This window comes from Equus przewalskii, chromosome 1 (genome assembly GCF_037783145.1).
Source record: "Equus przewalskii isolate Varuska chromosome 1, EquPr2, whole genome shotgun sequence".
In the NCBI taxonomy this organism is placed as follows: Eukaryota; Metazoa; Chordata; class Mammalia; order Perissodactyla; family Equidae; genus Equus; species Equus przewalskii.
In genome coordinates this window covers 58,066,817-58,082,489 of record NC_091831.1, presented here as the reverse complement: position 1 = coordinate 58,082,489, position 15,673 = coordinate 58,066,817, and the positions used below count along the sequence as shown (strand labels likewise).

The 15,673-nt window shown below is 54.9% G+C and overlaps 1 protein-coding gene across 1 annotated transcript in view; it reads right to left on the bottom strand.

The window, feature by feature from the left end:
• The window catches only part of COL13A1 (collagen type XIII alpha 1 chain), a 154,216-nt gene extending 144,983 nt beyond the window's left edge, over positions 1–9,233 (bottom strand). Inside the window, exon 1 of the mRNA XM_070620561.1 lies at positions 8,395–9,233. Coding sequence (XP_070476662.1) covers positions 8,395–8,688 — 294 coding nt within the window. The 5' untranslated portion in view covers positions 8,689–9,233. The remainder of the gene's footprint in view (positions 1–8,394) is intronic.
• Positions 9,234–15,673: the final 6,440 nt, after the last annotated feature.

The window sequence follows — 15,673 nt, the reverse complement described above, 5'->3', positions numbered from 1 at the left end:
GCCCAGCCTCCCCAGTAGGCAGTTCTGCCCTTCTGTACCCACTTGCCCTTTGAGGAGGTCCCAGAGGCGCCCCCGCTGCCAGCAGCCCCGCCCCACCCTTGTGTCCACAGTTTTCTACAGGGAGCCCCGGCCAGGGCCTGCAGATGGGAGAGGGGGTGTCAGCGTGGAGCTGCTGCAGGGCCTGCTGGCAGTCCAGATGACACCCAGGAGAGCCGGGGACCCTAGCCTGCCCTGGGCCTCAGTTTCCCTGGAAGAGCCTGCTAACTTCTTTCACTTACTGAGGACTCAACAAGCTGCTTCAGGGAGGGGCTGAGTCCAACAGAAGCCACGGGAGCAGGATTCCCGAGCCTCATCCTGAGGCCTGCTCTCCCTCAGATGGCAAACCCTCAGCTGATTTATTTTTTGAAACAACAAACAACAACAAAAACTAAATCCCAAACCAACCCCCCACCTCCACCCCCACAAAAGAAAACCCCGCTGCTCCCAGAGTTTCAAGCTGTGCAGGACATGGTAGGACTCTTAATGACATCCCACTGTGACCCCATCACTGCCACCATCAGCCCCTCAAGCCCTGCTGGGGACCCAGGTGAGGGGTCTGGGTCACACTGCACAGGAGGCACCAGGCCTGGGGCACAGATAGATCCCCTCTCTCTGTCTCAAGGATTGCCAGCCACGGAGCCAGGTAAACACCCCACAGCCAGACCCTCCCCACAGGGCCACCCATCAGCCTTCTGGGAAGGATCAGCCTCGGCTGCTGCCCATCACCGCCCAGGGGCAGGTCTTTGAGGCACGCAGATGCAACGAGAAGGAGGGAGAGTAAGTTTAAAAAGCGTAGTTACTACAGAACTTACACCCCTCTCTTGCTTTAAAAGGGGACATTCAGGCGCCTGAACAGACATAAAGACAGACACACATTATGCAGGAAGGCAGCAGGAGGGAAGAGAAAAGCAGGGCCAGGGTGAGCAAACAGACCTGGGAATGGGGCCGACACAGAAACTTCTGCCCCAAAGACTATGCTAGGTCGTGGGTGCCCCCGAGGCTTGGGGCTAAGCCTCCTAGAGGACAGTTCAGTGTCCAAGAGACAAGGGCCAACCCCTTCCTCCCAGGACCCAAGCATTCTGGAAGCCAAGGCTGGACAGGGCCTTTTCTAAGAGTCCTCATCGCCAAGGCCTGCTGTAACGAAGGGCACCCTCAGCGTCATTCGTTTTTTTTTTCAGTGCGGTGAGGAAGATAGTCGCTGAGCTAACATCTGTGCCAGTCTTCTTCAGTGTTGTGTGTGGGACGTTGCCACAGCATTGGCTTGATGAGTGGTGTGTAGGTCTGCACCCAAGATCCGAACCTGCGAACCGCAGACTGCTCAAGCAGAGTGCATGACCGGCCCTCAATGTCATTCTTATAACAAAGGGGGTGATGCGGGCCTGAGGCCAAGTCAGTAAATACCACCTCTGTGGGAGCCAAACCAAACTGAACCGGTCCCTAGCCCCTGGCCCATGTGACCTGCCTCAGCTGGCTTAGTGGGGGGTGGTCCTTCAAACGCATGGTGTATACTGGTGGCTCAGAATACCAGCTCTGGGGCCAGAGTCCCTGCATTCAAGGCCTGGATCTGCTACTGACTAGCCATGTGACCTTGGGAAAGTTACTTAATTTCTCCGGGCCTTCATTTTCTCTTCTGTAAGAAGGGAACAGTAAGAATATAGCCACTTCATTGGGTTATTGTGAGAATCAACTGGATTAATGATGTAAAGCTCTCTGAACAGTATTCATAAATATTAGCTATTAGTAAAAGTTGTGGACATGGGACGGCCCCATCTCAGCTCCTCTGACGAGGAGGGAGGTAGTAATGGTTACAGACAATTCTTACTAATTGAATGATGTCATTCAATCCTGCAACAACCCTGTGAGGAAGGTATTGTCATCCCTGTTTTTCAGACGGGACACTGAGACTCAGGTCACACAACTGGTTAGTCACAGAGGTCCCTGTGACATCAGATGCTGGGGGCTTGCCCACTTTACTGTTTTGCCCCAACCAGAAACATGCCAGGCAGCTCGGCCAGGTGAAGATGAAGCTCCTGACCCTTGGGAGTGGGGGACAGGAGAGTAGGGGTGCCCCCAGCTGTTCTGTCCAGGTGGGAGCACATCACGCTGAGCTGTCCCCACTCTCCCAGTCAGGAGCGGGGGCGCAGCCCTGACTTAGGAGCAGCTGATCACGTCCTCCTCTGCTAGTTGCTGTGAAACACCACCTCCGGGGCACGTCCCCCGAGCAAATGCTGAGCACACAGCTGGGTCTGCGGTTGCAGCTGACGTCGATGGCTTCACTAGCCTCCAGCAGGAGGACCTTAAATCAGCAACTAATCGGTGAGGGCTGCCTACTGGGTGCAAAGTCCCAGACTAGACTCAGCAAGGACCCAGAGACCAGTGAGCTCCTACCCCTGCCATTGGGTAGCGTGCGAGCACACGAAGAGACAAGACATTTAAAGGCAACAGAAAGGAGGGCACACTGCACAATGTGTTTGAGGCTGGGCCATGGGTGGTAAACAGATTTTATTGTGTGCATTGACTCCCTAATAGACTGGGAGTGGCAGCCTGGAGCACCATGTTGAGAAGGATTCTGAGGTCTATCTTGAGTCCCTGGGAGTGTGTTGAATGATTATTATGAGTAGCTGCCACGGTTCTGGGGTAAGAGAAGTCAGCACGGGCCGTGTCTATCTATTTCCCTTCTCTGAGCTGGAGGTGCCAAGCTTCCTTAGCATGACCAGGAAGTTCTGTGGAAGTCAGAGCAGGGAGAGAGCCCATTTTGGTGAGGGTGGTTGGGAAGGCTTCCCAGAGGGCATTGGGGCAAGTCTAGAATGATTAGGAATAAGGGAAAAAGGCATCTTTCTGACAGTGTCAAATCGTGAAACTGCTTAAGACAGGCAGCATTTTTGCAGATGCTCTGACCTTTTCCACCACCTTCCTATGAGAGCAGGCTCCTTTATGAGGTCCTCAGTCTGGCTGGGAGCTAGCGCTAGTTTTCAGGCTATTGGAGAAGCTGCGAAACTTTTAACAACTCTCCCTGGCTTTATCTATAGTGAATATTGCCCTGTACCTTTTTTTTTTTAAACTTAATTAGAGTCATGAAATAGCTCTTTATTTTGAACACCAACTCTCACGAGTTAGCGGTAGCTTCCCGGAATAGTGCTGAAAAGGATTCTGAGACTGTTTGTAAGCTCAACGGCAAAGTGGGCTGCACTTGATTAACAATGTCTGCTGAGGGCCAGGGAATGAGGAGTGGAGCACACACATGCTGTGTCTTTGCCACCACTTGGCCAGACATTAACTAGTGTCTAAGGAGAAGGAGAAGGTGTGGCGTGGAGGAGAGACGCCTGCCGGAGACGGGGATCCTACCTCTGGCTCCTCTGAGACCTGGCTGTGCAGCCTTCGGACCTGTTTTCTCATCTGTAGAGTGTGGGGACAGGACTGGAGGGGCTCTGAGGATCTCCCCTGTTAACTCCCACAAGACTGCTCATTTACGTACTGCGTGAAAAGAGGAGGCGCTTTAGGACCGACACAGTGGAGCGCGGGCTGCGGACGATGGCACCTGGGTCTAGGGTCTGTCCCCTTACTGAGGCCAGGCTGCTGTGATCCACACAGGACACTCAACACTGGCCATGCCCCGCCACGCGCATACTTTCCCTCTAAGAGCCTGCTCCCCTCCTCATTCCAGCATTTCCATCCCGGGGTGCCCCATCCAGAGCCCCAATCCTTCAGCCACTGCTTTGAGCTCTCCCCTAATGGCTCCTCTGGAAAAGACCCAACAAAGGCCCCTTACACACCCTATAAATGTGAGACATTCCTGTTACAATGGTTGTGTTTGTTACTTTTAGGGACTAGGGAGTCTGCTGGGGTTCCTAAACATTTTAGCCTGGAAGTTTCAACCCCTTCCTCTCCCAGGGAATTCCAGGAGGTGGAAAACTTTCTCAACATGCAAAGGACTGGCTCACAGATAGCAGGATGGAGGTGGAGAGACATCAGTCTTCTCCCCTGTAAAATGGGGTAATGACAGTGCCAGTCCCTTAGGGAGGCTGTGAGGACTGAAAGAGGGAACATACGTAACCGGCCGCCATATGTGCCCTATAAATGTGAGACACTCCTATTCCAGCCGCTGCTGTTCTTGTTAGGGACGGGGAGTTGGCCTGGTCCCTAGACATTCACCTTGAAGGGGGCTGCTGACGCTCCCTGCTCCCTTGGGCCTACAGGGTAGATTTGGCTGTTTTAAATTCCTGTCCCTTTTCTTTCACTGCACACTCTCTGCCCAGCTCTAGGTGACATCTGATTTCCTCCATTTGGGACATTCCAGTTTCTCTCTACACAGCAAGCTAGTCAAGTAACAGGCAGCTGGAGTGCTCATTAAGGGTCCCAGACCAGCAGAGAGGCGCTGATGGGGGAGAGTTGGGGCCTGAGGTCTGGAAGCCACACTCCCAGCTCCCCACGAGCTGGCTCCCCGCCCCCACCCTCCTGTCCTGGCTCTGACCCTCCCCTCCCAGTGGCTTGGCCCCTCAGATCTGGGCCTTCTGCTCACATCTGCCCCTGGCTTGCCTCACACCAGGCTCCTCTCCCACCGGATGCCCTCAGCCTGGCCTTCCCTGCCAGCTACCCCTTCCTCCAGCCTCACAGATACAGTCTTGCCCTCAGCACGCCACTTTCCCCACTGGGATGGGTGGTGTGCACGTATGTGCCCCTGGATTCCTGCCTCCAGGCCACTGCGCAGGCTCTGTGCCTCACCAGGACTGCCCTGCCCAGGGCCCTTCTTCCATCCTCTCATCCTTCAGGGAGTGGCCCAGGGCCACCTGCTCCAGGACAGATTCCCTGTGCCAGGTTCCCAGGAGCCCTCTGGAAGCACTCACGGGGTCCTGAGCATGGCTTTTGGTGGTGGCACATTTTAGTGCATTCTGCCATCTGCCATCTCCCGAGAGCCTCACAGCAACCCCAAGGGAAGCAGGGCCTGGGCTTAACAGCGGCGGAAGCTGAGGTTCGGGGGGCGGTGTGCCTTGCCCGAGGCTTTGCCATGTGCCTAGAATCCTGGTTTTGGGCCCCTACGCTCACCAGGTGCCTGTGTGCCCCTTGAGAGCAGGAGTCCTCCACGTATCATGTCACAGACCCTCTCTGTAACACAACCGCTCCCCTCTCCTCTGCCTTTTCTTTTCACCGGGGTTTCCTCTGGTCCCAGTTCTTCCTTCTCTGCCTCACCCCTTCCTCACTTTTGCCCTTTGCTCAGACCTGGGAGAACTTTCCTAGGACAGGAAGGGCCAAGGGTGGCAGAGAGACCTTAAGGTGCTCCGGGGCACCTTTGCTGACCCAGAAGCATCTTGCTCCTAGCACAGCCCTGTCCCATAGAACTTTCTGCGATGATGTATATGTTCTATATCTGTGCTGTCCAAAGTGGCAGCCACCAGCTACAGCTGCTATTGAGCACCTGCTTGAAATGTGGCTAGTGTGACTAAGGAGCCATATTTTAAATTTTATTTAATTTTAGTTAGCTTAAATATAATGAGTCACACATGACCAGTGGTTGCCGTATTGGACAGTGTAACCCTTACAGCGTCCCCTCCGGAGCCCCTGTCCACCCAGGGGATGCCTCCAGGGGGCCATTTCCACACAAACTAGGCCACCTACCCCGCCACCCCCAGGACAGCTCCCTCCCTCTGGCTCCAATGCCCCCCCACTGACCTCAGGTCCCATCACTGCAGCCACCATTTCCACTCACTCCTCTCTGTCCCCAGATGCACCCCTAGTCCGGGTCACAGTCCCCTCTGGCCTGTACTAGCCTCTTGTTTGGCCTCCCTCCTCTGGCTTAAGCTCCCACTCCAGGGACATCACTGCCCTCAAGACCCTTCTGTGGCTCCCCACTGCTCTGACATAGATCTAACTGTCTCTAAGGTCCTCTTGACCTAGGCTACCTGTCTCTCTCCAGCTAGGTCCTCCACAGCTCCACCCTCCCAGCCCTCCAGCATCTGGGACTTCCTTCAGTTCCCCAAGGCAAACCCTTCCCTCTGGCTTCTAGCCTCCAGAAGCTGTTCCCTTTGCCCCTTAGAACAAGGCCCTGACACTCATCTCCTTTTGCGTGGAAAACTCCTATTCACCCTTTAAGTCTTTGCTTGAAAACCATCTTCCCAGGAAGCCGCCACCATCAGGCTGTGATGCACATTAACACATTCCCAGGCCTCCTGTGCTGCCACTATCGCAGCATTTTTCACACGACACAGTCACTGCTGATTTTCTTCTTTGTGTCCTATTTGCCTGTAGGTTTAGGAGGGCAGAAGTGCATCCCCCACAATGCCTGAACCACAGCTGGCTCTCAGGAAACATATGCAGAGTGAATGAATGAGAACGGACAAAGGAAGGAGGGGGCACCTGGTGAAAAGAGCACTGGAAACTGGCTCAGGAGCCTCAGGTTCAAGTCCTGGATCTCACTATGCAGCTCTGGGTAACCTACGCCCCTCTCTGGGCCTTATTTCCCCCATCTGCAAAATGGGTTTCAGTTCAGATGCTCTGCAGACAAGAGGTTTAGAAGGCCGTAAAGCTGCACATGAAGGTGCAGTTTGAAGAGAAGGAACCAGCATGTCAGGTCACACTGTCAGCCCAAGGGCTCTGAGGCCATGAGACTTGGCCTGGCTACTCTTAAGCAGAGAAAGCAAGGATCTGGGAAAGGGCTCGGCACCCTCAGGCCAGCAGGAGGGGTTGGGAAGGGAGAGGAGGGCGAGAGGAACCAGAGAAACTCCCATGGTCAGATGCTTGTCCCTCAGCAGCAAGGGCCCCTGAGATACCTGGGGGAGCCCTCACTGCCCTCACACCCTCTCGAGCACCCTGCCAATCCCACTCTCAGCCAGCAAAGGCCACCTGCTCACACTGCTGAGCCTAGAGGGCCCTCACCCCATCAGGCCTAGAGGCCCCCCAACCCCACCAGGCCCAGGGGACAGAGCCCTCTGGATTCCCTGGGGCCTGGCAGGGCATTGGGCATGAGCTGAGGTCAGCAGTCATGGGGCACCACCAGCACCAGTAACCTTGCCCGGTGACCTATCTCTCCTTGACCACCCTGGAGAGCTACTTTGGCAGGTACCGGCTCTGCCTGGCAGAAGCACCAGAGAGAACCCTGGCTGCAGGGAACAAGGGCATCATTCCAGAATGGCCGGAGCACCCACTACAGGTAGAGCTGGCTCCACTGCTTGCCATCATCACCGCCGCTGTGCAAGCGGGCAGGCATGAGGGTATTCACCCCAGATTGCATAGCTTCTAAGCAGCAGGGTGGGGCCAAAACCCAGGCCTGCTGGACTCCACCACGCTGCTCTTCACTGTTCTACACACCACCTCTTACTAAGAGGCCCTCTTCCAGTTTTTCCCATGGGAACATTCCATGTCCTGTTCCTGTTCCAGACTGCAGCCCTCACCTGTGGGTCCTCTCCTTCATCTGGGCCCTGGATGCCCTGTGCTGTCCAGACTCCCGTAAGCCACCAGGCCTCAAGCTCTCACTGACCAGCCTTTCCTCTGCTGGCACCAGGGAGACTGCAGGTCCCTCCTTCCTGGGGAGGGTGGGGTCTTTTCATGTGCCTCCAAGATTGCCACGCCTAAGAGACACTAATGGCTTTTAATTCACTTGTGTTCAAGGATATTTCAGGAATGGGAAAAAGCTCAGCATCCTTTTTCCAGAAAAACACACAGACACAAAAGGTTGGGGACCATTCCAAGGAGCAGGCAATAAAACACTCGCCTCAAGAACAAGAGGGTATGGGCTAATTCATGCCAAGGACAGCAGAGCCAGGGCGACTCACACCAAGGCCCTAGCCTTCTGGGGCAGTGGGCAGGGACAAAGACACTAACCCCAGAAAGGACTGCCCTCTCTGGTCTCCTCAGCCCCGTGGATGACTCAGTCCCTCAACTCTCTTCCCAAAGGAAGGTGGCAATAAAAGTCAGGCAGCACTGACCCCCAGGGATGACGGATGGGGAGGGCCGCGGGCACACGTCCCGCCGCGTGGGCGCTGAGCGGCTGGCTCTCACACTGCCCTGGCGGGATGTCGGGAGGGAAAAGCGGAGCCCGGCCGCCTCCGCGCACCTCCTCACGCTTTGCCTTTCGCCACCTGCCCGGCGCGCCCAGGGCGCTCCCAGTGTGGGACGGACGTGGGGGCGCCTGCCGCAGGCGGGAGCTGAGGGTCCTCGCGCAAGCCACTCGGATCCTTCGTGTCCCTGGCAGGGCAGCGTCCGTCCCTGTCCCCTATCCCGCCCGCAGACTTGTGCGAGTCCCGCGGCGCACCGCGCGGCGTGGAGAGCCAGCGCCAGAGGGCACCGGCTGGTGGAGAGTTTGGAGGCTGCGCGAGGGGGCGCCGCGGGGAGGGATAAAAGCCAGCAACAAAGAGCACAGACCTCGTCCAGCAGTTGGTTGACTCGTCCCAAAATAGCCGTCTCCATCTGCTGCTCCCCTCGCTCCGCTTCCAGGCGCAGCACCCGGGCCTGCAGCTCGGCCGTCCGAAAGTGGGCGAGCAGGCTGAGCGCCAGCGAGCAGACGGCCAGGACTAGCAGCCCGCACGACCCCGGGCTCGGCAGCCGCGCGCAGCGCTCCGCCGGCGCCACCGCTAGCGCCACCGTCTCGGGCGTGCCCAACTCTCCAGGGCCGCGGGCACCGGCGGTTGCCGCTTTGCTGGCGCGCTCCACTACCATCCCCTCGCTTCTCGAGAACCAATAAATAAATAAATAGAATAAATAAAGGCGAGAACCGCTGCCCAAAGGTGCGATCCAAGCCGCGGGGCAGGGGGAAAGGGGTTATGTCGCTGGAACAAGTCCCTTTCCTTTGCTCCCGGCAAAGAGGATGGAAAAATTAGCAGCAGGAGAGGGAAAGCCGAAAAAGCACAACCAGCGGTAATCGGGGTACACTCGGGTGAGAAAAAAGTTACTTCGAAGTACGTTCCAAGTCCAGGAAAGTTAGGGGAATCTGGCCGACTCTCCTCTCCGCCCCGTGTTTCCGTTCAAGTATCTGCAGAGTCCTCGAGTTGGTTCTGCGCTGTCGGTCCTTCTTGGTGTCTCGCGGCCCCCGGGCGAGCCGGTTTCAGTCGCGGGGCGAAGGGGCGCACATGGAGGGCCCCATAGGCAGAGGTGGGTCGTGGCCACTGCCGAGGAGCGCTGGGGCCGATTCCGGCGCCTCTGTAACTTGACACACTGGCCGCGCCGCACGGATCGGATGAGCAGTCCGCGCTACTTCCCAAACTAATCTCTCCCGCCCCCTCCCTCCTCCTCCTCCCCCCGCCCCTCCCCTCCCCTCCCCTCCCCCAGCTCCTGAGGGCCGGCTGCTTGGGTTTGTTTATTTATGCAAACTCGCCAGGGGTGCGGGGCGTGGTGTGTAGGGCCCGCTGCCCCAACCGGCCGGCCCCGGGAGCCCCTCTCCCGCGCTCCCTGTTCCCTTTGAAGTGACACTCGGGGTTATTTATAGGCAGGAAGGGCGCTGGGGCTTCACTTCTCTCCCTTTCTCCATTCACACCGAGGGTCCACTTCGCCTTCCGCCGCATGGGGCCAGGCATCACTGCCTTTGGGATCCTCCAAAGTGCCCGACTGAGTTCTTGTCCGGCATCTAGAAGGATCTCCACGTCCTGCGCAGGAAGATCTGAATCCCTTTGGCGGCCATTGCGACCCCATTCCCCCCCCCCCCCCCATCTCATCCTCTTCCTTTCTCCTCAAACCCGCTCCACCTTGGGCTCTGTATCCCCTGAGTTCTGCAGCTCCCCCAGGGCCTTTGCTGCGACTCCTCCGCCAACCACACCTTTCCTCCGGGGAGAAAAGTCAGCCCTCTAGGGGGCAGCAGAACTGGCATCCTTTTCTCTCTTTCAGGACCAAGACATAACAAGATACAGGAGAATAAAAGACGAACAGAAGCCTTATTCCAGGGTGTCGGATAGGCAGGTCAGTCTTGCTGCCTGCCAGGCCCGATCTCTTCCCTTCTAGCCCACCATTGATCTGAGACCCATTCCATCCCTCTGCTGTCAGACCAGCCCAACCCTCCCAGCCATCAAAGGCGAGCAATTCTCACACACACTCATACTCCATCCTCCTTCCTTAGGGCTAACTCTGCTCCCTCCTGCTGTCACTTCCTATGCTCCAGTAGAGAAAAGCTGCCCCGAGGGCATTTTGTAGTTTCCTCTCTTCTCTTGTCACCTCTCCCACTTTAAGTAACATTTGTATCCCAAGAGACTTTATCTCCTGTGCCTCTTGACATTCCTGCAAATGAGGTGGTGGGACTGAGTTTACAGAGAAAGCCTGCTTCCTGGGAGCCGCCAGCAGGGGATAAGACTGGCCTTGAAATGTGCAGTGGGGGTGGGAGCAATAGGAGTGTTGTGATTCCATTTTATAATAGCAGGGTGGGCCAACTTCACATTTTATATATTGACCTGATTTGGCTTAATATATAATAATGTGTCACATTTAATAGAGTCGCATAGTAACACAGTACTTTTATCACAAATAATAAATGTCATAATATTGCCTGCTGGGTCAGTCAGCCACTAGGGAGGACGACAGGGATAGAAGGTGATGCTGAGGAAAAGGCTGGTGGCCAGGGGTTCTGGGTCAGTCCCAGCCCTAGTATTTCCTTGGTATTGGCCGTTGGGTAAGTGTGCCTCTGTTTCCCTACCCTGTGATGGGATGTCTCATTTGGGCTGAACAGACGTTCCTGAGAGAACACAGTCGTGTTGAAGACCACCAGGGGGCGCCGGAGAATTTCTGCACTGAGAGGTATCCGCCAGGGGATTCAGGGACTTTGGGCGTCCTCCCCCGCGCCCCAGGCTAGTGAGAATGGAGGAACTGAAGTGGGGGTTGGTTTCATTCCTTCCTTGTTCCACAAGCTAATCTTTTGCCTTTCAGCACTTTAGGGGTCCTCAGGAATGCTAAGGCAGCAAAACCTAAGAGGTTTGGGGATGCAGGATCTTCTGTGACTGGGAACTGAAGGCAAGGATGCTGCACTAGCCTGACCCCAGCATCAGAAACTCCATGTCCCAACCCCAGGGGCTTCCAGGGGGACTCTGGAGTCAGAGAAGCCCGGGCATAAATCACAGCATCTCTGAGCCTCCATTTTCTCATTTATAAAATGGGAGAACTTAAGCTTGGGAGAACTTAATGAGGTAGTGTGTGTAAAGCATTTGACACAGTGTCTGGTGCATAGTAGGCACTCAATAAATGGTATCTGCTTCCTCCTTTAGGAGTCCATGGCTGCTAGTGCCAGCTAAGATACAGCCACCTCAGGGCTCCCAGTTGTGAAACAGGAAGAAAGTTCAATCCTAAGAAGAGGCAAATGCGTCACCACAGGTTCCCTTTCCCGCAGCGGGTAGCTGGGGCAGCAGCTTGCGGGAGGCAGGCCTTAGCCTCAGTGGGGGCCTCTCCCCAGAGGTCCCTTCCTTTCTTCATGCACTGCCTGAAATTCTTACCCTGGGGAATTCCCCCTTCCGGTTAAGCATTGCCCACCCCAGCAGTTGTTACAGAGTAACTGGGCTCATCTTGAACCCTCTTTCTGCAGAAGTGGAGGCTGTGACCTTGGAACATGGGGTGAAAAGACCCAGCTTTCCAGGGTCTCAAAGCCCAGTAGGGAAGATAAGATATATTCAGAAACAACTGCCACATAAGGCAGAATAGCGAAAATCCACAAAACAGCGTAAAGGCCACAAGAAGGTGCTTTGGGGGTTCCCAGGAAGAAGGGCAGGGGTTCGGTGGCTCAGGAGGAATTTCTTGTTTGTAGCAAGAAGATAGAGGGCTTTTGATGCTAACCCGAAGAGTTTGACTTTTATCTGAGGCCATGGTTACACTCCTAGATAAAAACAGGTACTCCGGGTACCAGGATGGAAGCTAAGAAAAAAATGTCCCTATGCATACAGGCTGTACTGCTCCTAAAATATCTTCTGTGTTTTTCTGCTTCCATATATTTGCTCTTGCTGGACCCTCTGCCAGGAAGTCCCCCTTCACTCACCTGTTCTCTGAACCTTAAAATCCTGCCCCTCGCTCCAAGCCCAGTTTTATGGAGCGAACCCCACTTCTCTTCTTCTCTCTCATGGCTTTGACAGTGTCGACTTCCCTCTTCCTGAAACCCTCACCATACCAGCTCCTGAGACTCCACGGTCTCTTTGGCCTGATTTTCAGTCCTCCCTGAAGACTCCTTTTCCTCTCCCTGTGTCAAAAATGGTGCTCACATCTCCTGGACTCTGTCACGGGTCTCTGCTGGACAGTTCCACCCACGACTCTTAACCTGGCTGCACATCAGAATCACCTGTGGAGGCCACAGGCACGCAGACACCTGTCATTTTATCTTCCCTGAGCCTATTACCACTTCTCCTCATAACTCTGACTCACTTTCCTTTAGGGGAACTTCTTACTCTCAATCCATGTGGCTCTGATGGGTTGACCCCACACCTGGCTCTAGGGTCTGTGAATTAGTCTAACCAATTAGCGTCTCCATCTCCCCTGGCTACAGTGATTGAGACAGAGATGGGCATTTGGCCTAGTTCAGGCTAATGAGAAGCAGGTTGGAATGATCTGGAAGACGCAGTTATTTCTTTGCAAAGGGCTTTCTAAAAGAATATCAGCTGGAGCTGCAGGGGGCATCTTGCCACTGTTGGTAAAGGTCTTGCCTGAGAATGAAGCCAACACGGAGGCAAGCAGAGGTGGAGAGAGACTGAGTCCTGAAGACATTATTTAAACTCTTGGATCAAACTGTGCCTGAAGCTCATCCATGCCTGCACTTTTCAATTATAGGAGGTATTTTTGCTCAAGGCAGTTTGAGTTGGGTTTCTTCTCTTGCAAGTAAAAGAGCCCAGAGTCACAGATAGAGCCTCACCCCATCTTACAGAGTCAGAATCTCTTTGTGGTGGGAGTAAGGGGCACAAGGAGGCCCACGTTCCTGTCCTGTTCATAGAAGTTCCCCAAGGGATTGAGACGTACAACCGCGGTAGAGGGTCACAGCACTGAGCAGCCCCCTGGGTGAACTCGTCCCTCCCAACTCCAGTTTCTGTCTCTCTGAAGATGAGTCCCCCATACAAACCCACAGCCCCGTCTCCCGTCTCCCGACACTCCTCACCGTCTCTAGCTGCTTCCTGGCAGCACGGTTTGGAGCTCCCCTCCCCCACCCCGGCTCTGCCTCCCTTTCCTCCCCTTGGTGTGTGGCATGGGGATCATCCTGTGGCTCAGCCTGGATGCCTGTCTTCTCACTCACCCTCACCTCCTTTATCCAGTTGGGACCAAGTCTTGTAGGTTCCACTGCCTCCGTTTCCTTCACATCTGTTCCTCCTCTCAGGTTTCTCCCTCCTGCTGCCTGCCCCATGCCTAGCATTTAAACAGACCCAACTTTTCTATGTAGTAGCCCTGACTGTGGGAAACCTAACCCAAGGAGGCCTGGCCCAGGGACCTGCCAGGATGTCCCCCATGCACCCCACACTCTGTGTTCCTTCTTTCTCTCCCAGGCTTTATGATCACTAGCATGACAGCCCATTTTCCCTGTTCTGCTGCTGGCTCTTACATGTAGTGAGCAACAAGATAGAAGGGACCTGGGCCCCTGGTGGCTTTGTGGGGATGAGTTGCCAGATAAGTTGAGACTTTCATGTGAGTGAGAAGTAGCCTATCTCATTTGAGCCCTTGTTATTCTGGTCTGTCTTGTGTAGCCTAAACCATGTCCTAACTAGGACCTGTGTCTGTCCCCTCCCCGAGGCTGTGAGTTTCTAGAGAGCAGGGGATGACTGTGTTCATCTCTCTATCCTCAGCACTCAGCACAGCGTAGATGCCCAAGAAATGGCGGTTTGGATGAATGAGTGAGCCAATGAATGAGTGGATGGATGATTTCCAGTTCTGGCTGTCTCTCAGCTATACTACTTAAACTGTGCGTCTACTTCCTTTTATGTAAGATTTAGAGATTGATTGGCAAGGAAGGGAAAAGAGATCTGGAACAGATAAGGAAGTTCTCAGCTCAAAAATTCATCCATTCAGCATATCTTTATGGAGCACTTTCTAGTGTCAGGCCCTAGCTGAGCTGGCATTGGGGCCACAGCCGTGAACAAGGCAGGCTAGAGGTGGGGACCCACAGAGATAAGTGCTGCCATGCGGGACAGAGAGGGTGCTTGGGGAGTGCAGAAGAAGACTCCCTACTGGCCTTGGGGGATGAGACCTGAGAGAGTTAGTCAGGAAAGGGCTGCAGGGAGGGCATGCCAAACAGAGGGCTCTGCCTGTGCAGAGGCCTGGAGACGAGGAACGGCATGGTGCTTTGAGGAAATTGTGAGTGGCTCACGGTGGCTGAAATATGGAGGGCAAGGGGAAGGGGGTGGGGGCTTATGCTGAAGTGGGCAGAGCCGGGCAGGATGAAGGGTTTGTTCTTTGTCCTGAGGGTGAAGGGAGCTGCTGAAGGGGCTATGCTCCTATGCTGGCTGTTGGGAGCTCCTGACCTGTACCAGGCAGGGACCCCAGAGAGAGGCAACTGAGCTTAGGCTCGGAGTACAGATAGGATGAGCAAGGCAGGCATTCTCTTGGGCTCAAGCTCTCAATCTTGCCTTTGTCCAGGCTCTAAAATAACTGTTTACCCCAGGTGAGAGGATGGTAGCATGCAGTGTCTCTGGGGAGACTGCTTTGGGGTTTGGGGGCCAGCCCGAGGCTCCTGCTTGGAGCTACAGATCAGACATTTGGAAATGCCTTTTCCTGAGCCCCCATTTCCTTCCCACACAGCCACGCCAATCAGTTCACTGGCTGTGACTCTGCAGAGCAGGGGATGGGGGTCAAGGGGCAGGGGCTGCAGATGTGCGGGGGAGGGCCAGCCTGCCCAGGAGGCCCTGGGAGCCTTGTTAACTGGGGCCAAAACAAACTCGCTCATTTAGTAGAGAGCAGAGCCAAGTGCAGAGGCTACGCTGATGAAAATGCTGGGGGAGCCTCTTCAGCAGGCTTAAGGGCTTGGGGGAGTTTGGGTGCTTCTGGTTTCAGGCCATGAGTGATTGTGTGCACGTGTAGGGGTTTGTGGGCCCAGCTGCCATCTATCTAGCGTCTTACCATGTGTACTTGCCTTTATCTGCTCTTATGTTTTCGAATACATGAGATGGTGCACATTTCTGCACACAGATACAAGCAGGCACATCAAGGGCGGTGCCAATGCTGTGGGTGACAGAGCTGCCCTACAGCACAAGTGGGCTGTCTCTGAGCCACTCCCAGTGTGTGTGTGGGTGTGTACCCACACATGTGTCCAGAAAGGGGTGTGTGCTGACTTATATGTGTGTGATCTGCTTTGATCTATATGTGTGTGCAAGAACATGTGCATGCTTCTGAGTAGTCAGGACCTCAACTGTGTCTAGAGGTGACAGTGGCAGTAACCAGGGACAGTATTTCAGTCATCGATAGCTACATAACAAACTGCTCCAAAACTTAGTGGCTTAAGCAGAATGATTTATTATTTCTCACAATTCTGTGAGTTGACAGGGCTCAGCGGAGTGGTTCTTTGGCTCCAAGTAGCGTGGCTGAGGTCACTCATGTGGCTGCATTGTGGGAGCTTGGCCGGGCACTCGGCTAGGGCTGGAGCATTCAGCCTCCAGGGGTTACTCTAGGTGGCGTCTCATCATCCCACAGTCTGTCCTGAGCTTCTTTACAGCATGGGGGCTGGCCTCAAAGGGAGAGTTCCAAGAGGACGAGCCCCAGTGGGCAA